Raw genomic sequence first — 27,097 nt, 5'->3', positions numbered from 1 at the left:
CAGTGTTGTATACCGTACTTGAAGAGCGCCGAAAACCCTCATATACTCAATATAAGCCCGCCGTTGAATTTAAACCCAGTTTGGTTTGAAAATCATGTGGCCTATACTATGGCAAAATATGGAATGTCCATGTGTGTATTAGGAATGTCAAACGAATTCAAGAAAGATAGGATTGCAGTCAATGCTATTTGGCCAAGAACAGGTAAATATTGAGGTTAATTGTATTGGTTTACTTGCTACCTTTTTTTGTATCTTTTGCAAGTATCCACGGCAAAACTTTAATCAAGGCACGTTAGAAAAAAAGAAGTGTAATTTGTTCCTCGATAATAAGTATTTCAAGGCCTTTAATAAAACCAGAAATCGTTTCATCGGAAATCCAATAAATGATACGATCGGAAACGGGGTTCCCTTTTCCTTACTCTTTAAAGGCTAATTGATAGTCTCATTTCTTAGGATGGTGAAGAGGAAAACACCGCCCCCTCGCTATAATTTTTCTAGGCTTATTCACTTTCAAGGTCAGCCTTTCTGATTTGTTTTTCTTTCTTGCATAAAAGTCACCTATATGCACTAACAGACTTACCTTAAGAAACTGGCCCTTTGGTACTGATCGTTTTGGTCTGTGATTTTTGGGGATTATTGAATGGGTTTCATGATGTTGGTTTGGTATGTGCGCACTACTGTGTACTCATTTGGGTTAGTTCTGACTAATTATCTGACAGTTTTATTGGGCAGGAGGTCGAAAAAAAAATTCCCAGCCCCTTATTCATTCCTGCAAATTTAATCTACTTAGCAAAATAACTTCACAAATTTAGCGAAAACTTACCGTTCTGTCTTTTTACCTAGAATTTTATTTCTGTTTAGATAACGTCAGGAAACTAACTAGAATCTAACTAGTGTCTCTGCCAGTGCATTTTCCTGTCATTTGACCAGACTGCTTGTTCCGCGTTCAAAACATTGATTTTTAAGTTTTTCACTTTTATGAAATGTATGTGATTTGTTAAATTCACTTTCCAAGATAGAATGATCAGAAGCTCTAGGTTTGATTGCTTATCTATGAAGAAAAAAAAAAAATATGCAAATAATAAAACAAGTTTTATTTATTATCTTTAGTATTTTTCTTCGAAGCCGTGTTTCTCTTATGTTTGCATTGTTTTAAGATTTACTTTCATTACGCGTCTATAATAGAGTAATAGCACCATAAATTATTTGATAACTTGCGGCTGATTGCCAATCTACTGATTGCAAACTTTTTTTTCGGCATTTTGTCTCTACTTGGGAAAAAATTGGGAATTAGGATGCGTGAATGGCAAGCATATATGTCTTCCAGTGTCTAGAAAAACTTGTTCTTGCTGCAAAGGTGACCAAAAAGTTCATAACAAAATAAGTCATTGCATTAATCTGTTAAATGTTATATCTGACAAATAATATATCTTTTTTGATGCCAGGCCCCGGACAAAAGTCTCATATGTCAGTCTTCTGCTCAGTCCCTGGTGCCATTTTTTTTTACCAGGCACTCCAGATCACTTCGAAGTAGCACTCAGAATTTTTTTCAGGGGGGGGTGGATGAGTTCTTTTTGAGATTTCACTGGGAGGGGCCTTTGCTTCGAACCTCACATACTGTAGGAGATGTATGTGACCACTAGGAACTGTTTAAACCTTTATTTTTGCCTTATTCCAGCCATAATAACGGCGGCCATGGAGATGTTAGGCGGTGGAAAGGAAGTAGCTGCCTCCTGCCGCAAGCCAGAAATAATGTCCGATGCCGCCTACGTTATTATTACAAGAGATAGCAAAAATTACACCGGAAATTTTGCTATTGATGAAGAGGTCTTGAAAGAAGTGGGAGTGACCGATTTTGATCAGTATGCTGTTCAGCCAGGTAAATACTTAGTTTTGTACCAGTCTTTTTCGTTTAGTGGAGGGTTTTCTTGATTTCTCATAAATATAGAGAAAAAGATAAACTTTTTTTTTTTAATTAAAGTAGTCGGTTGTCTTAAAAATTTATATTTATAAAAGAATACTTCTACATATCCGTGTTATAAAGAGTATTTGCGTTATTTTTGTCAATATCTGACTGTTACAGAAATTGAACATCTTCATTGTTTTAGAAACATCTCTGGAAAGTCTAATTAAGTCAACTGTCAACAAAGTTAGGGGCGACAGGCATGCTTATGAGGGTGGGCCTTTCTGTCCCAGTATTCCGTATTTTTTTAGGCGTTTGATTTTATACTCGCTTTCTTAGGTGTTTTGTTAACCAAAGTACCATGGTTTAAGAGTGCTTATACACATCAAAATTTTGGATTTCTTGTGAAAATACCATAATTATATTAAATTTAACCAACAAATTTGCTCGAGGTTTTATCAGTAGAAAATCGTAAAAAAATATATATATATATATACTATCTTATATAGGCTATATATATATATATATATATATATATATATATATATATATATATATATATATATATATATATATATATATATATATATATATATATATATATATATATATATATATATATATATATATATATATATATATATATATATATATATATATATTATATATATATATATATATATATATATATATATATATATATATATATATATATATATATATATATATATATATATATATATTTTTTTTATATATATATATATATATATATATATATATATATATATATATATATATATATATATATATATATATATATATATATATATATATATATATATATCTTTTAATCAACTCGATATTACCAAAACCTACTTTGGCGAAACTTAATTCCTAAGTTTCTGTAACTGTAGAGAAAATATGTTTATGGGAAACCTGTTTGTTTTCGTGTATGATATGTCAAAGATGTGAAGAGCTAACCAGCCTGACTAGCTCAGTATGGTGAGCATCAGACTCCCAATCTGGGTTTATCTTGGGAGCTTGCCTTTGGGCGTTTTGTCCGTTGATAAGATTAAAACATTAAGAATATGTTCTTTTTCATATAGAATTAATTAAAAAAACTTTTTCCACAAAATAAGTTTTTCAAAGAAAAGTAAAGAACTCCGTTAAACAAAAAATAAGCATAAAATAAAATCAAATAATCTCACAAGCGTGAAACTACCACAAATCAGCCTCGATAAATAAATGAAACCCAAAACGAACAGAAATTACGATAAATAACCGAGTCAAACTCAAAACGAGCCGAAAATAACACAAGTTGGACTCAAAACCCCTATGCCTTCCCAAGGCCAGAACAAAATGTGCAATTTACTGAAAAACATATAAATGTTTTTACTTTTATAACTTTAATAAATCAAATAATTTTAACATTTTAATTACTAATTATCAGTATATGTATATTAAACAGACAATGCACATTCATTTGTGTTTTTTTTTTAATGGAGTTCTTTACTTTTCTTTAAAAAACTTATTTTGTGGAAAAAATTTTTTTAAATTAATTTGTGTTCGTTTTATATTGACATAGTCTTTTCGGGGAAAAGAAAATAATACTTTAAATCTTTTCGTTTTTTAAGAATTTATAGTTTGGCCTGCTATTTGTATGTTGGAGAAATTTTTTCAGTAATTTTTAACAACATACACCCTTTTAAAAATCTGGACACAAATAGTAGTGTTTAATTTAGTTTCATACCTCCTCTAGTTGAAATGGAATGGAAAACCTGAAATGGAAAACTTGATACCATTCGCAAAAAAATCTCTTTACTTTCTTTGATAGCTTGGATACACTTACGCTATTTTGATTTGGTTAAATTTTAAGAGTACAAGTAGCCCCGAAAGTGTGAACATAATGCCCTCAGTCGTTCTTGGGATACTGCTGAGATGCTGAGATGAGCTGCATTTTGATTTAATCTTAAGGCAACATTTGTTTTTAAACATAAAGGCAAAAGGGGGCTGGGCGTGGGAGGGGGATTAGTTTCCCTCCAATCACTTTCGACTATTAAAAAGGGCATCAGCCCTTTCTATTTTCATTCGAATGATCCCTTTTCGAAGTTCCTACGACAAGTCCTTCGATACGAGGTGCCCTGGTCTAAACACCAGCAACAACAAAAAAGTAATACATTGTAATCACATCCATCTTTACTATAAAAATGTCAAGCCTTCCAATCACTTTCGACTATTAAAAGGGACACTAGCCCTTTCAATTTCCAATGAAATGAGCCCTTTTGAAGTTTCTACGACAAGACTTTCTATAAAAGCCTTATATGCCCCCAGGGCATAACTTACAACCTTTGTCCTGAGGGATGTGGGGGGGGGGGAGGGTTGTCAAACGTTGAACAAAATGGCAACCTCAAAATTTTGATTGGATGTGTTTGGGGAAATGGTGGGCGTGAGAGGGGCCTTAGTTGCTCTCCAATCACTTTCAACTATTAAAAAAAGCACTAGCCCTTTCTATTTCCAATCAAATTGAGCCCTTTTGAAGTTTCTACGACAACACTTTCAATAAAAACCTAATATGTCCCCAGGGTATAACTTACAACCCTTGCCCTGAGGGCTGGGGGTGGGTGTCATCCTCAATGACCTAATTTCCAGAACTTTCAAATCGAATTAGCCCTTTTTGAAGTTTCTATGACAACGCTTTCTATAAAAACCTTATATGTCCCAAGGCATAACTTACAACCCTGGACCTGAGGGCTGTGAGGGGGTTGTCATCCTAATAGACATAATTTCCGGACCTTTGAACTACGTTGAACAAAATGGCTATCTCAAAATTTTGATTGGATGTTTTTGGGGAAATTGTGGGCGTAAGAGGGGGTTACTTGCCATCCAATCACTTTCGACTATTAAAAAGGGCACTAGTCGTTTCAATATCCAATCGAACAATTTCTTTTTGAAGTTTCTACAACAATGGTTTCTATAAAAAAAAACCTTATATAACCCATGGGCCTAACTTATAAACCTTGGACTGAGGGATTTAGGAAGAGTTTCATCCTCAGAAGTGTAATGTCCATACTTTTTAATCACGTCGAACAAAATGGATATCTCACTTTCGCCCTTTTTGAAGTTTGAACATCACTATCTATAAAAACTTTATATGCCCCCAAGGCATAACTTACAACCCTTGCCCCTAGGGCTCTGAGGGGGTTATCATCCTCAAAGACCTAATTTCTAAAACTTTTAACTACGTTGAAAAAAGGCTATCTAAAAATTTTGATTGGATATGTTTGGGGAAAAGGTGGGCGTGAGAGGGGGTTTAGTTGCCCTCCAATCACTTTCGACTATTAAAAAGGGCAGTAGCCCTTTGAATTTCCAATCGAATGAGCCCTTTTTCAAGTTTCTACGACAATGGTTTCAATAAAAACCTTATATGCTACCAGGGCATAATTTACAACCCTTACCCTGAGGGCTGTGGAGGAGTGTCATCCTCTTAGATATAGTTTCCGGACCTTTCAACTACTTTGAACAAAATGGCTATCTCAAAATGTTGATTGGATGTGTTTGGATAAATGGTGGGCGTGGAAGGGGTGTTAGTTGCCTTACAATCACTTTTGACTCTTAAAAAGGGCACTATCAATTTCAGTATCCAATCAGTTGAGTCCTTTTTAAGTTTCTACAACAAAGGTTTCTTTAAAAACCTTATATGCCCCCAGGGTATAACTTACAACCCTTGCCCTGAGGGCTCTTGAGGGGTTGTCATCCTCAAAGACCTAATTTCCAGAACTTTCAACTACGTTGGCTATCTCAAAATTTTGATTGGATGTGTTTGGGGAAAAGGTGGGCGTGAGAGGGGAATTAGTTGCCCTCCAATCACTTTTTACTATTAAAAAGGGCACTAGCCCTTTTTTCCAATCGAACGAGCCTTTTTTGAAGTTTCTGCTACAGCGCTTTCTATAAAAACCTTATATGTCCCCAGGGCATAACTTACAACCCTTGCCGGGTTGTGGAGGAGTGCCCCCTTAAAAACTAAATTTCTAGCTGGAAATGAACTACGCTGAACAAAATGGCTATCTCAAAATTTTGATTGGATGTTTTTGGGGAAATGGTGGGCGTGGAAAGGGGTGTTAGCTGCCTTCCAATCACTTTCTACTATTAAAAAGGGCACTAGCCATTCCAATTCCCAAACGAATGAGCCCTTTTCTAACTTTCTACAACTCCTTCGATACGAAGTGCCCTAGTATGAAAAAAATAAAATAAATAATACATTGTGCCAACATCGTTCTTTACTTAGGCACCGCGATTGCGATGCCTATGAAAAAGGGCAATTGCAATTTCCAATCAAATGAGCCCTTTTTGAAGTTTCCACAACTTTTTATATAAACCTTGTATGACCCGAGGGCATAACTTATAATCCTTACACTGAGGATTCTGAGGGGGTTATCATCCTAAAAAACCTAATTTCCAGTACTTTCAACTGCGTTGATCAAAATGGATATCTCAAAATTTTGATTGGATGTGTTTGGGAGAATGGTGGGCGTGAGAGGGGCGTTAGTCGCTATTAAATCAGTTTCGACTATTAAAAAAGGCACTAGCCCTTTCAATTTCCAGTTGAATGAGCCCTTTTGAAGTTTCTACGAGAATGCTCTCAATACAAACTTTATATGCCCCCAGGGCATAACTTACAACCCTTGCCCTGAGAGCTCTGGGGGGGGGTTTGTCATCCTTAAAGACCTAAGTTCCAAAACTTTCAGCTACGTTAAACAAACTGGCAATCTCAAATATTTAAGTAGATGTGTTTGGGGAAAAGTTGAGCGTGAGAAAGAGGTTAGTTGCCCTCAAATCTATTTTGACTATTACACAGGATACTAGCCCTGTGAACTTACGATCGACTGAGCCCTTTTTCAAGTTTCTACGACAAATATTTCAATAAAAACCTTACATGCCCCCGGGGCATAACTTATAACCCTTGCCCTGAAGACTGTGGGGGGAGTGTCCTGCTCAAAAGTATAATTTCCTGAACTTTGAACCGCGTGGGACAAAATGGCTAACTCAAAATTTGTATTGGATGTGTTGGGGAAATGGTGGGCGTGGAAGGGGTATTAGTTGCCTTCCAATCACTTTTGACTATTAAAAAGGGCACTAGCCATTTCAATTTCCAATCGAATGAGCCCTATTTGAAGGTTCTAGGACAACGCGCTCTATAAAAACCTTAGATGCCCCCAGGGCATAACTTACAACCCTTGCCCTGAGGGCTGTGGGGGGTTGTCATCCTCAAAGACCTGATTTCCAGAACTTAAAACTACGTTGAATAAAAGGGCTATCTCAAAATTTTGATTGGATGTGTTTGGGGAAAAGGTTGGCGTGAGTGGGGGGTTAGTTGCCCTCCAATCACTTTCGACTATTAAAAACGGCACTAGCCCTTTGAATTTCAAATCGAATAAGCCCTTTGTGAAGGTTCTACGACAACGCGTTCTATAAAAATCTTATATGCCCCCAGGGCATAACTGAATAAAATGGCAATCTCAAAATTTTGATTGGATGCGTTAGGGGAAATGGTGGGCGTGGTAGGGGTGATAGTTGCCTTCCAATCACTTTTGACTATTAAAAAGGGCACTAGCCATTTGAATTTTCAATCTAATAAGCCCTTTGTGAAGGTTCTACGACAACGCGTTCTATAAAAATCTTATATGCCCCCAGGGCATACGTAACTTACTACCCTTGCCTTGAAGGCTGTGGGAAGCTGTCATCCTCAAAGACCTAATTTTCAGAACTTAAAACTACGTTGAATAAAAAGGCTGTCTCAAAATTTTGATTGGATGTGTTTGGGGAAAAGGTGGGCGTGAGTTGGGGGTTAGTTGCCCTCCAATCACTTTCGACTATTAAAAAGAGCACTACTACTACTACTACTACGAACAACTCATCGCAGCACCAAGCCGCCTGAGGCCAACACCGCTACGCACGCTCCTCCTCTACCCCAATCTATTCAAAGCCTCCCTTTTTACACCCGCCCACGAAGTTCCCATTTCCTTTAAATCTTTCTTTATGACGTCCTCCCACCCCAGACGGGGACGACCTGCTTTCCGTTTAGCCCAAGATGGTTGGCCGAAAAGAACAATCTTCGGCAATCTGTCATCCTTCATCCGCACAACATGCCCTAACCACCTCAACCTTTCTTTCATTATAGACCTAGAAAGCGGTATTGAACCACATTTTTCGTATAGCCTATTGTTTGAAATTCGGTCAGTCAGCCGGGTTCCCAGAACAATCCTTAAGCAATTTCTCTTGAAAACATCTAGCAAATCTTCATCCGCTCCTCGGAGCGTCCATGCTTAAGAGCCATATTTGACCACTGTAGCTTCTAAGATTCTAATCTTGGTTTGCAGACTTACCTTCCTATTCTTCCAGACTTTTTTTTAACTGTGAATAAACACTCTGAGCCTTGGCTATTCTATTTTTAACATCTTCACTGCTCCCACCATCTTTACTAATAATACTACCAAGGTAAGTGCAGCTGCCCCCCTGATCAATCTCTTCATTACCCAACGTCACCTTTTCATCTTCACTTGTTCCTAGCCTTAGTGACTTGGTATTCTTAACATTAATTTTCCAACAAATTCTAGCACCCTGAACTTGCAAAACCTTTAAAATTTCATCCATTTTGCTCATACTTTCATCTAGGATGCTTAAATCATCAGCATAGTCCATGTCCAGGAGACTTTTTCCTTCCCATTTGATTCCATGGTCTCCCATTGCCTTTCCTGTGCTCCTTAAAACAAAGTCCATCAATAGAATCCATATAAAGGGGGATAGAACACAATCCTGCTTAGCTCCTGATTTAATAAAAAACCAGCTGCTAACCTCATTTCCCACCTTAACCGCAGCAGTGTTATTCTCGTATATAACACTAGTCACTTTAATGTATTTGTTTGGTATACCATACAAGGATAAAACCTTTACTAAAGCTACTCTATCAACAGAATCGAACGCTTGCTCATAATCTATAAAACTGAGGACCAAAGGTGTGTGAAAACTTAGGCACTTCTCAATTATTAGCCTAAGAGTGAAAATTTGGTCAAGACATCCTCTACCTTTTCTAAAACCGCACTGCTCTTCTCTTAAAACTTTGTCTAAGGCATCTCTCAGTCTAAAAATTATCATATTACTAAGCAATTTGCTACCTACAGAGACCAGACTAATGCCTAGATAATTACCACACTCACTTTTATCCCCTTTCTTATAAAGTGGCATAAGTAAGGTTTTCATAAAATCGTTAAGTACTTCCCATTTTTCAAAAATCATATTCATAATCTTCAATAACTTATTTCTAACCTCAGAGCCACCATATTTAAGAAACTCATTTACTACCCTATCAGCACCTGGAACCTTATTATTTTTTAATCCTTTTAGTACTGCTGCTATTTCCTCCTCGCAAAATAAATCTTCCTTCACATCCAAAGGATCATATTTTTCCTTTTCCTCTATATCTTTTCCTGCAACTCTATCTCGGTTAAGCAAGTTCTCAAAATGTTAGGCCCATCTCTCTATAGTTTTTTCCTTGTCGCTAATTGCCACCCCATTCCTATCTTTAACTGGGACAAGTCCGGATTGACTACTACCTCTCAATTTGTTAACGTGCCAGTACAATCTTTTACTATTATGCCGTCTAGCTGCATCTTCTAAATCCTCGGCAATTTTATCCATGGCCTCCATTTCACAGCTCCTTAGTTCATATTTCAATACTTTCTCCACTTTCATTACATTTCTTTTGTTTTCATGTGATCTATCCCTCAGATAATTCTTTTACAAGTCCTTTCTCCTTTCTATTAAAGATAAAGCTTTTTCACTAATATTCTTAGCTACAGTTCTAGCTTTCTTCCCTAATACACCTTCAGCAACTTCAGAAATTATTTTTCTAAAATTATTCCAACCATCTTCCACATTATCAAATTTTAGACTCTCAAGTTTAGCATTCAACTGTTCCTGGAAAGTTTCTCTCAAATTCTCATCCTGGAGTCTACCAACATCATAACTTCCCGGGAGGTAATTACCCTTCCGATATTTCAGCTTTAAATTAACCCTTGACACTACTAGATGGTGATCTTTACTTTTAACATCAATAACAGCACTTCTATATACACTAGTTCCAAAAAAATTTCCAATCGAATGAGCCTTTTTTGAAGTTTCTACGACAACGCCTTCTATAAAAACCTTACATACCCCATAACTAACAACACTTGCCCTGAGGTCTGTGTGGGAGTATCTTCCTCAAAAACATAATTTCTTGCTGGAAATCAACTACGCTGAACAAAATAGCTATCTCAAAATTTTGATTGGATTTGTTTCGAGAAATGGTGGGCGCGGAAGGGGTGTTAGTCGCCTTCCAATCACTTTAGACTATCAAAAAGGGCACAAGCCACTCCAATTTTCAATTGAATGAGCTCTTTTCGAAGTTTCTACGACAACTTTTTCGATACGAAGTTCCCTGCTCTAAAGGAAATAATAATAAATAATACATTGTGCCAACATCGTCCTTATATGCCTCCAGGGCATAACTTAAAACCCTTGCCCTGAGGGTTGTGGGGGAGTGTCCTCCTCAAATATATATTTTCTATCTGGAAATGAACTACGCTGAACAAAATGGCTATCTCAAAATTTTGATTGGATGTGTTTGGGGGAATAATGGGCGTTGGTGGGGGGGGGGGGGGCCTAGTTGCCCTCCAATCACTTTCGACTATTAAAAAGGACACTAGCCACTCCGATTTCCAATCGAATGAGCCCTTTTCGAAGTTTATGCGACAACTCCTTCGATACGAAGTGCCCTGGTATGGAAACTAAAAAAAATAAATAACACATTGTGCCAACATCGTTCTTTACTTAGGAAGCGCGATTGCGCTGGCTATGATTTGGTATTTTGGAATAGGCAGTCTTTAATAGACTATTTCACGCCTATAGATTGACAAAGGATTCGCTTAAAATGAGGGTTGGGTGGTTCAATGAGAGAGGAGAGGGGGGGGGGCTTTCTCTTATTAAATGAATAGTTCCACAATTATAATTTTGTTAATTATATTCTGTTTTGTCTCACGGTGGTGGGTTGAATGGAAAATTTCCATGACTTTTTTTTTGGGGGGGGGGGGTGAAAGACGAGTTCGAAGCTAGTGTTCTATGTTTTTCTTCTTATGTTTTGTTGTCCTGGTCCAGCAGGCTTCGCTGCTAGTTTTATTGTATTTCTTTACTTTATTTAAACTTAGTTTCATAGTACGGCTTATATTTTAGTATATTACGTAAGCATTTAATGTTTAATCTTCTAGGACTTCTAGATTGTAACTTTTCTTTCAATGTAAAACCTGTCATTTTAGGACATTCCCTGTTACCAGATTTTTTTTTGGATGAAATATCTCCAAAGAAAATTGCTAAACACTTAGAACAATTTGGTAATACTCCAAGGTTCTCACCAGATGGAAAAGTAAACCAGGAGCCACAAGAACTAGGAAAAGTGGGCCGCGTCTTTGAAACTGTAGAAGCTATGCTAAATGAAGAGATCGTTGAACAGATGAAAGCAGTTTATTCATTCAATCTCAAAGGTAATAATGAATGGGTTTTGTTAGTTGAGCTTTAGTTAGATTCCTCTCATTAAGGAGATTCGATACCTTAAAGGATCACCGTGTCTCGTCCAATATAAACTTTTTTAGTCTGTATGGCTAAACTATTTAAGGTTCACTGAGCGGTCTATCCATAACTTGTATTGGTCTGATAAGAAATCCGAATAAACGACAGAAAACTGTCGGAGATAGAGATATTCAATTCTATTCAAACTTATCTCATTATAAAGTGCGGATTTTACTTTTGATTAAACGGAGCAGAGTTTTCCTATTAAAGTTCAGGAAAGTCCCTAAAAATGTTCTAGCATACCTGGTAGGAAAAAGGTGAAACAAATCAGCTCACAAGGAATGTCAGGTGATCGATTTGGTAGCTTTGGGAGTTTCCTGTGGTGCAATCCACTTTGATTGAAAAACTTGCTGACACAACTTCACTGTCTTTTCAATAAAATTTCATAGTCAAACCGCTGATTCTTATTAGCTTTCAATAATAACCTGTCCCCTGGGAGAATACCCAGAACAATCCGTAGGCAATTTCTCTGGAAAACATCTAGCAAATTTTCATCCGCTTTTCGGAGCGCCCATGCTTCAGAGCCATATGTGACCACTGTCACCAGTGTAGTTTCCAATACTCTAATCTTGGTTTGTAGACTTATCTTCCTATTCTTCCAAACTTTTTTTTAACTGTGAAAAAACACCCTGAGCCTTGGCTATTTTACTTTTAACATCTTCACTGCTCCCACCGTCTTTACTAATAATACTACCAAGGTAAGTGAAGCTGCCCACCTGATCAATCGTTTCGCTACCTAACGTCACCTTTTCATCTTCACTTATTACTAGCCTTAGTGACTTGGTCTTCTTGACATTAATTTTCAAACGTATTCTGGCACCCTGGACTCGCAAAACCTCTAAAAGTTCATTCATTTTGACCAAACTTTACTCCAGGATACTAAAATCGTCAAAATAATTAATGGGCTTGAAATTTTGTCCTCCCCATTTGATTCCTCGGTCTCCCATTATTTTTCCTGCGATTCTTAAGACAACACCTATGAAAATAACTTATACAGAGAGGAAAAGAACGCAACCTTACTTAACTCCTAAATTGATACGAAACCAGCTGCTAACTTCATTTCCTACCTTAACCGCTGCAGCGTTATTCTCGTATTAAATAAAAAACAGTAAGTTTTTTTTCAAGTTAGCGTAAAGAACGAGGCGTTGAGGAGGGGACAGCCCCTTTCATATACGGAATAATTTCTGTTCGTTTTAAGTTTTAACGTCGTTCCTTACTTTCAGTTTAAAAAACTTGTTTTTTTTTTATTTAATTTTTGAACGTTTTGAATTAATGCAGGTTTTTATTTTGGCTCACCGTACATGAATAATCAAAACAAATTTGCAAATTAATTTTACTTTTTTTGGCTAAATGACTTTCTCGTTCTTTAATTTTATTTACGAACGCTTTTATTAGTAATAAATATACGTAACTTACGAATTAACTAACGTAACAGAAATCTATATTGATATATTTTTAATATGTATATTAGGGGGTTCGCCCCCTAGTCAATACTTGCTCTTTAAGCGAAAGTTCGAATTTTGTTCCAATTCTTTAAAAATGACCGCTTAATCACAAAGGCCGTAAATTAGAATAAATAGTTGTTATGAAAGTACTAAAAAATCTTTGGCTTAAAGAGCGAGGTATTGACTAGGGGGTGAACCCAATCATATACGTAATATTTTCTGTTCGTAAGTTGCTGCTTACTTTCAGTTGAAAAACTTGTTTTTTAAAAATTTAATTTCTGATCTATTTTTTAAAACAATGCTGGGAAATCTGGCGTCCCCTTCATAGCAATGTCCCTTCCCCCATGAAAACTTCCTTCATGGAAAGATCCTCCCATATAACCCGTGACCCCCCCCCCCCCCCCCCGCTACTAGAAAAAATCCTCCCTGAAAACGCCCGTATACTTCCCAATAACCAATACTATATGTTAACATTGGGTAAAGTTCATAACTTTCAGCCCTCCCCTCGAGGACTTCGGGGGATTAAGTCATCCTAAAAGGATGACTTAATCCCCCTTTGGAAAAAAAAATTTTCCACTTTGGAAAAAAAAATGAGCGTGGGAGGGAGCCTAGTTGCCCTCCATTTATTTTGTCACTTAAAAAGGGTACTAGAACTTTTAATTTCCGTTCCAATGAGCCCTCCCACGATATTCTAGGACCACTGGGTCAATACGATCACCCCTGAAAAAAAAAAAAAAAAAAAAAAAACCAACAACAAATAAACACGCATCCGTGATTTTTCTTCTGGCAAAAAATGCAAAATTCCATATTTTTGTAGATAGGAGCTTGAGACCTCTACAGTAGGGTTCTCTGATATGCTGAATATAATGGTGTGATGTTCATTTAGGTTCTATAACTTTCAGAAGGTCTTTCCCCCCTTTTTTCGAAAATCAGCCAAATTTTCTCAGGCGCGTAACTTTTGATGGGTAGGACTAAACTTGATCAGACTTATATATTTGAAATCAGCATTAAACTCTAATTCTTTTGATGTATCTATTGATATCAAAATCCCATTTTCTAGAGTTTCGGTTACCCTTGAGCCGGGTCGCTCCTTACTTACAGTTCGTTACCACGAACTGTTTGACATAGCACTTATCACTTTAATGTATTTGTCTGGTATACCATACAAGGATAAGAGCTTTGCTAAAGCTATTCTATCAACAGAATCGGTCGAACATCCTATACCTTTTCTAAAACCGCACTGTTCTTCTCTTAAAACTTTGTCTACAGCATCTCTCAGTTTTAAAAGTATCATATTACTAAGTAATTTGCTACCTACAGAGACCAGACTAATGCCTCGATAATTACCACACTCTCATTTACCACCTTTCTTATGCAGTGGTTTAATTAAGGTTTTCCTAAAATCGTTAGGTACTTCCTCTTTTTCAAAAATAATATTCATAATCTTCAGTAACTTATTTCTAACATCAGAACCACCATATTTAAGAAACTCATTTACCACACTGTGAGCACCTGGAGCCTTGTTATTTTTTAATCCTTTTAGTGCTGTCGCTAATTCTTCATTACAAAACAAATCTTCCTTCACATCCAAGGTATCACAAGCTTTTTCTTTTTCCTCTATATATTTTCCTGCAACAATATCTTGGTTTAGCACATTCTCGAAATGTTCTGCCCATCTCTCGTTAACTCTTTCCTTATCACTAATTGTGGCCCCGTTCCTATCTTTAACTGCGACAGATGAAATTTCGACTGTATTTATTAATAATTGGCCAAAAGGCCTTATCCGCCAGCTCTTGGCTAAGGAAAACTCCGCTTCAGGGCTTGACATTCATCTCACTTGGATGACTACCCAAAAGACAAAATTTAAAATAAAATTATTATACAATTAAGAGCAATCCTTTCTTCTATAACTTCTTCTATTAAATTTGCAGTTGGCTTGCGTGATTTTTATACACTGGTTCTTATGTATAAGTATTGTTATGGGTGCCTTCCAGACTGTTTTACAGGAATATTTCGGGAAAGATCCAATGTTCATTGTCACAAAACTCGGACAAGTAGAGATATTGAGGTTCCTCGCCTAGTTTCTAGTAGGACTGCTTTTTCAGTTAACTATAGAGGGACTAAGCTGTGGAATACGCTTATGCCAAATACCAAGAAGTAACTCATTAGTCAATTTAAATCTGAGGTATGTGTGGGTTTGCTAGATAAGTATATATCTTTGAAACAGATTCAGATTGATGGAATTAAATGTGAGAGTAATTGTTTATTGTTTTCTGTTTTTTTTCTTTTTTTATGTAAGTTTTTTTTTCGGTACGCGGTTTCACCCTTCCGCTTATTATATTTTATACTTTTTTTTTTGTGGGTGTTTTTTTTTTTTTTTGTGTTTTTTTTTGTTGTTTTTTTTTTTGTCTATTTTTTTTGTCTATTTTTCTTATTTATTTTTTGTTAGTAGCACACCCTCGCAAGGGACGCTTTTGGTGTTTTGTCTCTGTACTTTTTTTTATAATAAATTGCTATTACTACTACTATGTTTGTGCACCGGGAGCGAATCCCTCTCCCCTCCAAGCATAATCTAAGGAGTCTAACACCAGCCTTTTTAGGGGAAAAAGATGTAAAGGTGCATTAGATTTTGTTATTTAGACGAAAAGATTGTCTTCTCTTAAAGCATCCCACCTTGAAATGCATCTGGTTCACCTTCATCGTAATAAAATCAAGTATTATAGATCCCTTGTTCACTGCAGTTTCCCAGGTTATTTGTTGGGGATTGTGTGCGAGTATGAGTCTAAGATAATTGTCTTCCTTTGTGTTGTATGGGACGAAGCTCTGAATGTATGAAGCTATGAATGTCTCGATGTGAAATCTGGTCACTGAAAGCAGCCGAAGCGTTGATCCTGCTTACATTCAACCACAAATACCTGCGTTATATCCTGGATATCCGCTTCTCAGATAGAATTTCGAACGACAAAGTTAGGAGAAAATATGGGGATCCGCCCACTTTTCTCCGATATTGTCAAGCAGAGGAGACAAAGATGGTTTGGCCCCGCAATGCGCAGACCAGATGACCAAATAGGCAGAATATGCCTCAGATGTCTACCACTACCGCCATGGAAGAAGAGAACAGGAGGCCAAAAGAAGACGTGGCTCGCGACAGTGATGTTCGATCTGGAGCCAATCGGATGGTTCAGAAAATACGCCTGTCGTTGGAATCATCAGTGACTGGAGATCATAGAGCCTGTAACCCTCGAGGGAGACCTCTGGAAGGAGAATTGTCGTCGTCTGCTTTGCGCCATGATGAGTCTGAATGCGGATTGGACGTGCAACAAGTACAAGTAAATTAGTTGTATGGAAGCCCTTCAAGAATAGAGTTCACTTGATTGTTTTTTGATATGATTAAAGTGAAAGGGAAAGAAATGAAGTTTCAGATTTTGATGTATTCTTTCTTTAGACCAAATACTTACTAATTTCTCTGAATATCAGATGAAGAGATACGATTGAACTCGTATCCCATTTCTACTGGGATAACCGGGTAACCTATAAAATTTAAAATACACCCTCTACAGAACATTAAATGTTCGAAATGTACGACGCGGAAGAAAAACGTTCTTCTTAAGAAGAGTGCTTGTAAAGTTTCTTACCTTTTTTTTTCCTGTAAAGCTTGAGACAAAGCCTTTGTGGAGATTGCCGTTTAAAATGTGAAACTATCCTTCAGGTTCCTGCTAAAGGAGGGATATCCCCCGTTCTAGAAGTTACGCCACCAAGTTTTTCCTGATAGCTAATGAATGTTCATTTCAAATGACCTGTCGTTAATACTGCAATTTTTAAGAATTGAACAGCGCAAAAAAATAATGTATTATCAATAGTCTAGTACCGGAAAAACAAAACATTTTGTTTCCATAGAATTCAATGTTTTTTCTACAGCACTTTCAGAAAAAATGAATGAATCAGGTTTCTACCGGATAAAGTCCATGAAATCATCTTGGAAATGGGCATGTGATTATATTTTGAAACCAGTTTGGTATCATAGCTTTCCAGTGCAACCAAAGAACCAAAAAAAAAGCAAGTGGATATGGCTCAGTATTTCGATTAGAAGAGCACTGATATTTATGGAGACCTTTGACAACAACTGAAGTCCATTAATAGTGACTTTTTTCAAGAAAGGACTGGAAAATGTTGGGTTTCAATTCCGGCTGCGCGGGGGCATCGATAATTTGATCGTGTTAAAAGATAAGATAAGGATAAGATAAAGTTTATTTTCAAAAGGCTATCACAAGCTCTAATAGGGCCGAATTCGCTCCATTTGTCAAAGTAAATAAATACAAAAAAAAACAAAAAAAAAACAACAACAACCGAGACAGCAAGACAACAGTTAAAAATTAGTCAAACAAGAAATCAAATAAACATAAAAATGTTCAATCAGAATTTAAAAAGTAGTAAACAAATTAAATTAAATACAAAAAACCAACAAAGAGAAAAATCTCTAAAAAAAAAACAAACAAACGAGACTGTGGCCAGTGGAGAGAAAAGGAAAACAACAGAAACAAAACAACGCGAATATTTCGCCTGTATAAAAACAACGCGTATTAAGCACGAAAGACACACAAAACACAAAAAACAAAACAACAACAAAAAAATATAAACAAAAAACCCAAAAAAAACCCCCCCAAAAAAAAAACAACAAAAATGTAAAAACAGCCCAAACAAAACCACGTAGGGAAAAGATGCTAAAATAGAGTTACTTCAGTGAGGACACCAGAGTAACTGAGGAAAAATAAAAAAACTGTAAATTACTTTAATTAATCAGTTGCTTTGCAACTGATTATTTTGCAACTGATTAATTAAAGTAATTTACAGTTTTTTTATTTTTCCTCAGTTACTCTGGTGTCCTCACTGAAGTAACTCTATTTTAGCATCTTTTCCCTACGTGGATTAGTTTGCACCGATTGTACATTTTTGTTTTTTTTTTTTTGGGGGTGTTTTTTCTGGTTTTTTTTTTTATCTTGTTTTTTGTTTGTTTTTTTTTTTTTGTGTCTTTCGTGCTGAAGACGCCTTGTTTGTATACAGGCGAAATATCAGCGTTTTTTTGTTTATGTTTTTTTCCTTTTATCTCCACTGGCCACAGTCTCGTTTGTTTTTTTTTTTTAGAGATTTTTCTCTTTGTTGGTTTTTTGTCATGGCTGGCCGGTTCGGCTTAAGATCTTTCATTCGTAAATTAAATACAAACATTAATAAACAATTAAATGCACCAATTAGTAAAATAATACATTTAAAAATTGTGTTTCCAAAAATTAAAATAAACTTCTTGCAATTAATGAAAATACAGGGGGGGGGGGGGAGATCTAGATCTGTTTGGGCTATTTAAGATTGAACATATCCAAAAGCTATTAGTTTTATCAGTCAGATACGTTTTTATATCCTCCTCATGAGGGGTTTGCCCCCGTCCTCGATACATTGCTCTTCCCGCTAAAGTCTTTTTTAGCACTTTTAAAAAAGCTTATTCTAATTAAACGGCCCTTGTGTTTCAGGAATCGTTCTTAAAAAGTTGGGAAAACAGTCAGACTGTAGCATAAAGAGCAAGGTATCGAGGAGGGGAGCAACCCCCATATACGGAATAATTTCTGCTCGTTTTGAGTTTTAAGGTTGCTCCTTACTTTCAGCTGAAAAATCTGTTTTTTATATCTAATATCTGATCATTTTTCAAATAATGCCGGTAAATGTGCCCCCCCCCCCTCCATGAACAATTACCTACCCTTACGGAAGAATCCTCTGTAAAACGTGCCTCCCACGTAAAATACCTCCCTGGACAAAACTCTCATGGAACAAGTCCGTCCTTGCTGAAAATCCCCCCCCCCCTGCAAAATTTCTTGCGGAGGATTCCACCCGAATAATTCTCCTTAGTACACTTTCAATTTAAAAAGACTTACATTTCTAATCGTTTTTACAATCACTCTAGAAATCCCTTCTGTGAAAATTCCCCCCCCACCCAGTGGGAAGTTTCTTTTACGGAAATTTCCCCCATGGAGACTTTCTCCTGCATCCCGCAGAAAATCCCCCCCTCCCGCACCTCTGGAAAATTCCTCACACAATTTTAAACCCGGTGAAAATTTTTCACTGGACAATTCCTCCGGAATATCTCCACGTGCAAAATATAGTCGACAAAAAGAAAGTAAACAAATAAAAAGAATTTCGTATAGGAATTCTGTCAACTTCCCCAGTGTAAAATTTCCTCGGGAAAGTTCACCTCCAAAAACTTCCCTCCCCACGGAAAATTATCCCCATGGAAACCCATCCCCAGCAGAAAATACCCCCCCCCCCCCCAAAAAAAAAATGCCTGAATACTTCCCAATAACAAATACTGTACGATAACAATTGCAAATTTCATAACCTACAGACCTTCCCCCAGGGGCTGTGGGGTTCATGTTACCCCCAAAGGTATAGTTATTGGATCTTTCAACTATACTAAAAAGGACACTATAATTTTTAATTTTCGTTTGAATGCGCCCTTTCGCGATCTTCTAGGACGATTGGTTCGATACGATAATCCCAGGAAAAAAACAACAACAAAAACACGCATCTTTGTTCTAGCATTAAATGCAAAATTCACATTTTCAAAAATGTAAAATTCACAGACGTTTCAGGGAGCCTGAAACGTCTACAGTAGGGTCCTCTCTAATGGTGAATCTGATGGTACAATTTTCATTAGGATTCTTTGACTTCTTGGAGGTGTTTCCCACCTTTTTGGAAAATCAGGCAAATTTCCTCAGGCTAGTAGCTTTTGACTGGCAACATTAAACTTAATGAATCTTATATATTTGGAATCAGCATAAAAAGCCAATTCTTTTAATGTGTCTATTGATATCAGAATTCTGTTTTTTAGAGTTTCCGGTACTATTGAGTGGAGTCGCTCCTTGCTTACAGTTCGCTACCACGAACTCTTTGATATGTACTGTCAAAAAGAAGGCTATGGTATTTTAAACTCTTGCTGATATTACATTTCGCAACGCAATTCGCCGTTTTGATTAATAATAAGAGCTAAAAATATATTTATGTCTTCATTGAATCAGTGACCTGACAACGCCCGCGGATTACCTACTGAATACCTTCCATTGGACGTTTTGGCCATGAATAAATGTTACCATATTTCTCTTCGTCTAATCTCCTTTGATTATTGGACTTGGTCTAGCCTGAAAACTAAAAACCGCCATCTATGTATCACTTTTAATAGACTACACGGACATTATGTCTCTTATTACTCCGATGTGAAGTGAAAAGTGAGACAAGGGTAACATTTGTCTTGCGTACAAGGAAAGAAAGATGTTCTGTAGGCTCGTTTACAGAAATTTCATGTAATTTTTTTAACCCTGAAGAAATTATGGAGGCTAAGAAAGCGCTATGGTCTGAACCTATGTTTACTGGGCCTACTAAACAGCTAAAGGCAGGAGATAATATTATTGACGTAACTCGGGCATCCCATGTATGTGATGAGAAAAGAATGTCATTGCATCGTTGTGTCAAACACTGTCAAAACACTTTGACACAATTGTCAGAACACTTCCCCTTGATTTTAGTGACTTTATATTGCCCGGCAGTTCCTTGATAAAAAGTATGTTGAGTATTGCATAACGTAAAAATGTATAAATCAAACTATTTCACCGAGGTGGAGCACATCTATAAAAACTGAAAAGCACAACAGCCACAAAAATCAGGTGAAGTATATATTAAGTTGGAAATTTATACTATAAAGCCTGAAATTCAGGATGTTTCGGGGTATGTTTGTGAATACTCCTATGTAATTTAATTGCTTTATGTGGTGTAACTCTTAGTATTTTCAAAATCACCTCAGAAGCTCTTTGTCTTTGCAGGGGAAGAAGAATCAGAGTGGTATTTGGATCTGAAAAATAACACTGGCTCCGTTGGCAAAGGAGCCCCTGAATCACCTGATGTAACGTTTACCATGGATTCCAAGGATTTTATTACCATGTTCCAGGGTGAGGTTTCATTACTCTGCTGCTTGTTGTCAGAAGAGTCTGTAGACAAGTCGTCTATAGACTGGGGAAGGGGCAAATCTTCCCCATATATTTAAAAAAAATATCTTTTTGGACATTGGATAATGCAATCAGGGTAACCACAAGCCTGGCTCATGAAAGTGTGAAAAATTTCGTTCCAAAAAGTGCTTTCGGTGTCGCCCCATTTTACACAGAGGTACTTATGGTGTCAGTTCAATATTTTTTTCTGCGTCATGCTACGTGCTAAATAACTATGTATAAAATGACGATTTTTTTTCATGTTTCGGACTTGGTAATCCTTTTGACTGAAATAAAATGCAATCCCCCCAACACTGGTTCACTCAAAACAATTCTTTTTGTTTAATGCTTCTAGAAACAGTTATATTAACATTCATAAATTGAACATTCAGTTTTGGCTCAGTCAACAAATATAAATAAATCAGCTGCCAAAGTTAAGTATTATACTAAAACGGTTTTACAGCTTGGTTAACATGCACCAGGAAAAAATAAATCGTGCAAAAAAGTTATTATCATAAAACTGAATAAAAATATTACCCTTGCTTCATTGTTTAATTAAGGGAAGGGAACTTTCTTAACTAAGCATAGAAAAAAAACTTGATTTAAAAAAATTCAGTCCACGTTCGTTTTTAACAATAAATGTTAAAGCTGCAGCTTACATTTTTCAAGGTAATACTAGCAAAAAAAAAAAAAAAAAAAAAAACAACAACAAACAGTAGCGATTATTCTCTTACCATTCAATTTACCTGTTCCATAGTAAAGCAGCTAATTAGCTAGTCCCGATAAATGCAAAACGCTGCATTTAAATTTGATGATACTAGTCTAAAAAAAGTTTCAGCAGTAGCAACTTTAAGACAGTAGACAAAAAAGTGTCTTTTTCGGTCTTAAAAGTACTGTTTGTAATTTTGGTGTCAGTATTTGTAAAAGGTATCAGTTTTTGACAGAATGATGTCTTGGTATCATCCACGAACAAAGTGTCTACAAGAACGAAAAGTTTCAAAAAGAAAAGGAAATTCTTGCTCCCCTCTAACTTTTCGTGAATCGGTTTTTTGACGGAAATGTCGATAAATACGACTTTTTGATTTTGACACTTGAGCGCATAATATGACAAAGAAAAAAAATTAAGGTGGCACGAAAAGCACCCTTGCGTAGATTGGGGCGACACTAAAGGTACTTTTTTCGCTGAAAATTTGACTCTTTTGTTAGCCAAGCTTGTTTTAACCCTGGTGATGGCTAGGTCGTTAAAACCGCAATGCTCGATTTATCATTACTACAAGGATTTCAGTTTCATTTATGATTTGAGCCGCCAATATTTTTAAACTGTAACATTTATTACACGGTTGGGAGATTCAAATATATGAAATTGGAGTAATACACTGTATCTGCTTAAGTCGTGTTTCTTTAGTTCTTTAAAACAGACGCCAAGGTTAAGCTCTTTATATAAACGTGTATCTAAAACCTAGTACGCACGCACGAATTTACATCAGGAAGGGGGACCATACCAACTAGTCTACTAACTTTAAATTCCTTACGTTTTTTTTTTTTTTTTTTTTTATTAGAGACTTGAAACTTGTTCCTCATTATATTGCTTTTATTTTGAACTGCCGGTTCGAAAACTATGCGTAATAAGTAACTTTATCTATTCATAGGTTTTTCCCACTATTGTTCTTTGTTTTGTATTATGGTTACTGTATTCGAGATAGTCTGTATTTTCCCCTGTCTCTCATTCTCCGTTTCCTCCCTCTCTTTCTCCTTCTCTTTAATTGACTCTGCTCCCTCATTGATGTCTCTGTCATGCTTAATTTTTAAGGGGATTGGTAGTTTATGTATTTTTGCCTCCAATTGCTTCAAGAGAGAACTGATAAGTGTTCTTGGATACTATTAAGCATATAGGTTTTAAAACAGTTGAAAGATAAATTCGAAGCATGAACTTAAAGAGTTTCAGGAGAAAATTTGGTTCTATACATTTTTTTCAGAGAAAGAAATAGATTCGTTTCTCTCGCCAATACAATTAAAAAACAACAATAAAAGTAGGTTATAAATAAAATCATAGATTAATTAAATTTAAAATAACCAAGAATTAACCTTTCATAGGCAGCGCTAGCGCGCTGCCTAAGTAAAGAACGATATGGGCACAATATGTTTTTTTTTTTCTCCATACCCGAGCTCTTCGTATCGAAGTAGTTGTCGAAGAAACTTCGAAAAGGGCTCATTCGATTGGAAATTGGAGTGGCTAGTGCCTTTTTAATAGTCGAAAGTGATTGGAGGGCAACTAGCCCCCCCTTCCCACGCCCGTCATTCCCCCAAAAATATCCGATCAAAATTTGAGATAGCCATTCTGTTCAGCGTAGTTGATTTCCAGATAGAAAATATATTTTTGAGGAGGACACTCCTCCACAATCCTCAGGGCAAGGGTTTTAAGTTATGCCCTGAGGGCATATAAGATCAATGTACAGTTTATTATTTTTTTTCTTGAAAGCAGGGTACTTCATATAGAAGGGGTCGTCGTAGAGACTTCAAAAGGGGCTCATTCGATTAGACATCGAGGGTTCTAGTGCCCTTTTTAATAGTCGAAAGTGATTGGAGGGCAACTAGCCCCCCCCCACCCCACGCCCATCATTCCCCCAAACACATCCAATCAAAATTTTTAGATAGCCATTTTGTTCAGTGTAGTTGATTTCCAGATGGAAAATGTGTTTTTTGGAAGGAAACTCCCCCACAGCCCTTAGGGCAAGGGTTTTACGTTATGTCCTGGGGATATATACGGTTTTTATAGAAAGCGTTGTCGTAAAAACTTCAAAACAGGTTCGTTCGATTAGAAATTCAAAGGGCTAGTGCCCTTTTTACTAGTTAAAAGTGATTGGAGGGCAACTAGCCCCCCACGCCCATCATTCCCCCAAACACATCCAATCAGAATTTTGAGATAGCCATTTTATTCAGCGTAGGCTAGTTGATTTTCAAATAGAAAATATGTTTTTTGGAGGACATTCCCCCAGAGGACACTCCCCCACAACCCTCATGGCAACGGTTTTAAGTTATGCCCTGGGGGCATAGAAGGATTTATAAGAAGGCGTTGTCGTACGAACTTCAAAACAGGCTCATTCGATTGCAAATCCAAAGGACTAGGTCACTTCCTAATAGTCGAAAGTAATTGGAGAAGAACTAACCACTCCCCCACGCCTATAGTTCCCACCAACACAATCCTACCGAATTTTCAGATAGCCATTTTGTTCAGCGTAGTTGATTTCCAGATAGAAAATATGTTTTTGAGGAGGACACTCTCCAAGAACCCTCAGGGCAAGGGTCTTAAGTTATGTCCTGGGGTATATAAGGTTTTTATAGAAGGTGTTGTCATAGAAACTTCAAAAGGGGCTCATTTGATTGGAAATTCAAAGGGCTAGTGCCCTTTTTGATAGTCGAAACTGATTGGAGGGCAACTAGCCCCCCCCCCCACGTCCATCATTCACCCAAACACATTTAATCAAAATTTTGAGATAGCCATTTTGTTTAGCGTAGGCTAGTTGATTTCCAGATAGAAAATATGTTTTTGAGAAGGATACTCCCCCACAACTCTCAGGGCAAAGGTTTGAAGTTATGCCCTGTGCGCATATAAGGTTGTTATAGAAGGCGTTGTCGTAGAAACTTCAAAGAAGGCTAATTCGATTGGAAATTCAAAGGCTAGTGCCCTTTTTAATAGTCGAAAGTGATTAGTAATATTTTTTGCTGTTGTCGTTGTTTAGACCAGGGCACTTCGTATCGAAGGAGTTCTCGTGGGAACTTCCAAAGGGGCGCATTCGATTGAAAATAGAAAGGGTTGATGTCCTTTTTAATAGTCGAAAGTGATTGGAGGGCAACTAATCCCCCTTCCACTCCCACCGTCCCATTGGCCCATTATGTTTAAAAACTAAATGTTGCCTTAAGATTAAATCAAAATGCACTGTGATAATGCTAATTCCCAATAAGGCATCTCAGCAGTATCCTAAGAACGACTGAGGGTATTATGTACAAACTTTCGAGGCTACTTCTGCTCTTAAAATTTAACCAAATCAAAATAGTGTAAGAGTATCCAAGCTATCAAAGAAAGTAAATAGATTTTTTTGCGAATGGTATCAAGTTTTCCATTTCAGGTCAACTAGAGGAGGTATGAAACTAAGTTAAACAGTACTATTTGTGTCCAGATTTTTAAAAGAGTATGTTTTTAAAAATTGCTGAAAATCTCAAAACTCCTACGCCTTCCCAAGGCAAGAACATAGTTTGCACTTTACTGAAAAAATACAAATGAATGTGCGTTGTCGGTTAAGTATATATAATATTAATATTTATTAATTAAAATGTTCAAACTATGTGATTCATTAAAGTTATAAAAGTAAAAATATTTATATATTTTTCAGTAAAGTGCAAATTTTGTTCTGGCCTTGGGAAAGCATAGGGGTTTTGCACCCAACTTATGTTAATTTCTGCTCGTTTTGAGTTTGACTCAGTTATTTATTGTAATTTCTGTTCGTTTTGGGTTTCATTTATTTATCGATGTTGATTTGTGGTAGTTTCGAGCTTGGTAGATTATTTGATTTTATTTTTGCTCATTTTTTGTTTAATGGAGGTCTTTACTTTTCTTTGAAAAACTTATTTTGTGGAAAAAGTTTTTTTTAATTAATATTAGAAGGAGGTCTGTAGTGAACCCAATTTGGCTAAGAATGAAATGGAATCGGATTTTTTTTTAATTGGGAAAAATTTTGACATCACACCACTCGTGAAGTTTTGCAGATTCAAATAAAAGTGCTGACCTGAAATCTCGCAATTTCAAAATAAAAGTTTTGATTTCAAAGGTTTGCATATTGTAATTTCAAAATTAAAGTAACGACGTGAAACCTTAAAAACCATACAATTTTACGTAAAAAATTAAATTGGAACCCATGCAAAAGCTCAATTGTTGCAAGAACTACCAGGCTTTTGGTCGATAAAGTCATTTGCGAGTCAAAACCATATGTTTTTTCTCAACTCTTTCTCTCAGAGAAGAAATGAAGTCAAACCAAAGATCTAGAATTGTGTCAACTACTTGGCTGATGCAATTCTAAAGGCTTTGATGCGTTACAAATTTTTATAGGAGGTAAAAAAAAAAAAAAAAAAAAAGGAAAACTGACTTTCGGAGCTCATGACTTTTGTTAAAGACCTGTTGTTTAAGAGGCGTTTTGGGATATCATTGCGTAATGGAAATAATTTCAGTATCAAAAGCTCAATTGAAGTGAATTGGCTGTTAAAAAAGAAACATGACATCATTCAGAATTCGGTCCGGTCCAGTATTTGACCTTCTGTCTTACTGTCTCGAGATTTAAGTTTCTTTCTTTTGTGTATGTGTTGGCACATGTTTGAGTCCTGTTTTAAATTTCCTTTCCATTTTTCTTTTATAATCCTCTTTTTGCATCCTGTGTAAATAAACAAATATTTTTATTGTAAATATACAAAGTTTCAACCCCCCGTCCCAAGGGTCACAGGCAGCATACACGAGGACAAAAGAACTAGTCAGGCTAAAAATAATTAACAGAGGAGAAGATATAAAGAATTAAAAAAGTTTTGCAAAATGTCTCAGAGCAAGTCTATTCAATGGTCGACAAAAATATATTCAACGATCAACCGGTTGGTCATGACTAGTCTGATGGTCACGACGGGTTAGAATCGTTTTGATTTACCAATCAACAGATGGTAATTTTTTTACTTGTCGGATGAATTTATTCTTCATTTTCAGGAAAGTTGAAGCCTACTGCTGCATTTATGTCTGGTAAGCTACGGCTTAAAGGAGATATGGGTAAAGCTATGAAACTCGAGAAGATTTTGAGCAAATTCTCTGCGAAACTTTAACTTTGTGTTTTATTCTTAACGTAATTCATTTCGGTATTTTCTTGTTAATTTGGGCCTAAGTTGTTGCTAGAATTTCAAAAAGATTGTTATTACTGGGTAATATGGAAGCAAAATCATATAATAAAGATAGCGTTTTTTATTGTGGATTATATGAATAATGTTTAATGTGACGGAAATAGCCCACAAATAAATGATAAAAATTCCATCATAAA

The 27,097-nt window shown here is 36.3% G+C and overlaps 1 protein-coding gene across 1 annotated transcript; it reads left to right on the top strand.

The window, feature by feature from the left end:
* Window positions 1–27,097, top strand: LOC148946918 (hydroxysteroid dehydrogenase-like protein 2). Its single transcript, XM_089096734.1, has 5 exons — window positions 1–202; window positions 1,679–1,879; window positions 11,254–11,478; window positions 20,868–20,993; window positions 26,773–27,097. Exons 1-5 carry the CDS (start codon window positions 109–111, stop codon window positions 26,883–26,885), a joined length of 759 nt encoding a protein of 252 aa, XP_088952860.1. The 5' UTR covers window positions 1–108; the 3' UTR covers window positions 26,886–27,097.

Source organism: Artemia sp. Qi Xiang Cuo, chromosome 11 (assembly GCF_049724085.1).
Source record: "Artemia sp. Qi Xiang Cuo chromosome 11, ASM4972408v1, whole genome shotgun sequence".
Classification (NCBI taxonomy): Eukaryota; Metazoa; Arthropoda; class Branchiopoda; order Anostraca; family Artemiidae; genus Artemia; species Artemia sp. Qi Xiang Cuo.
Note: the sequence above shows the minus strand (reverse complement) of the source record. Positions and strands in the feature narration are given on the sequence as shown.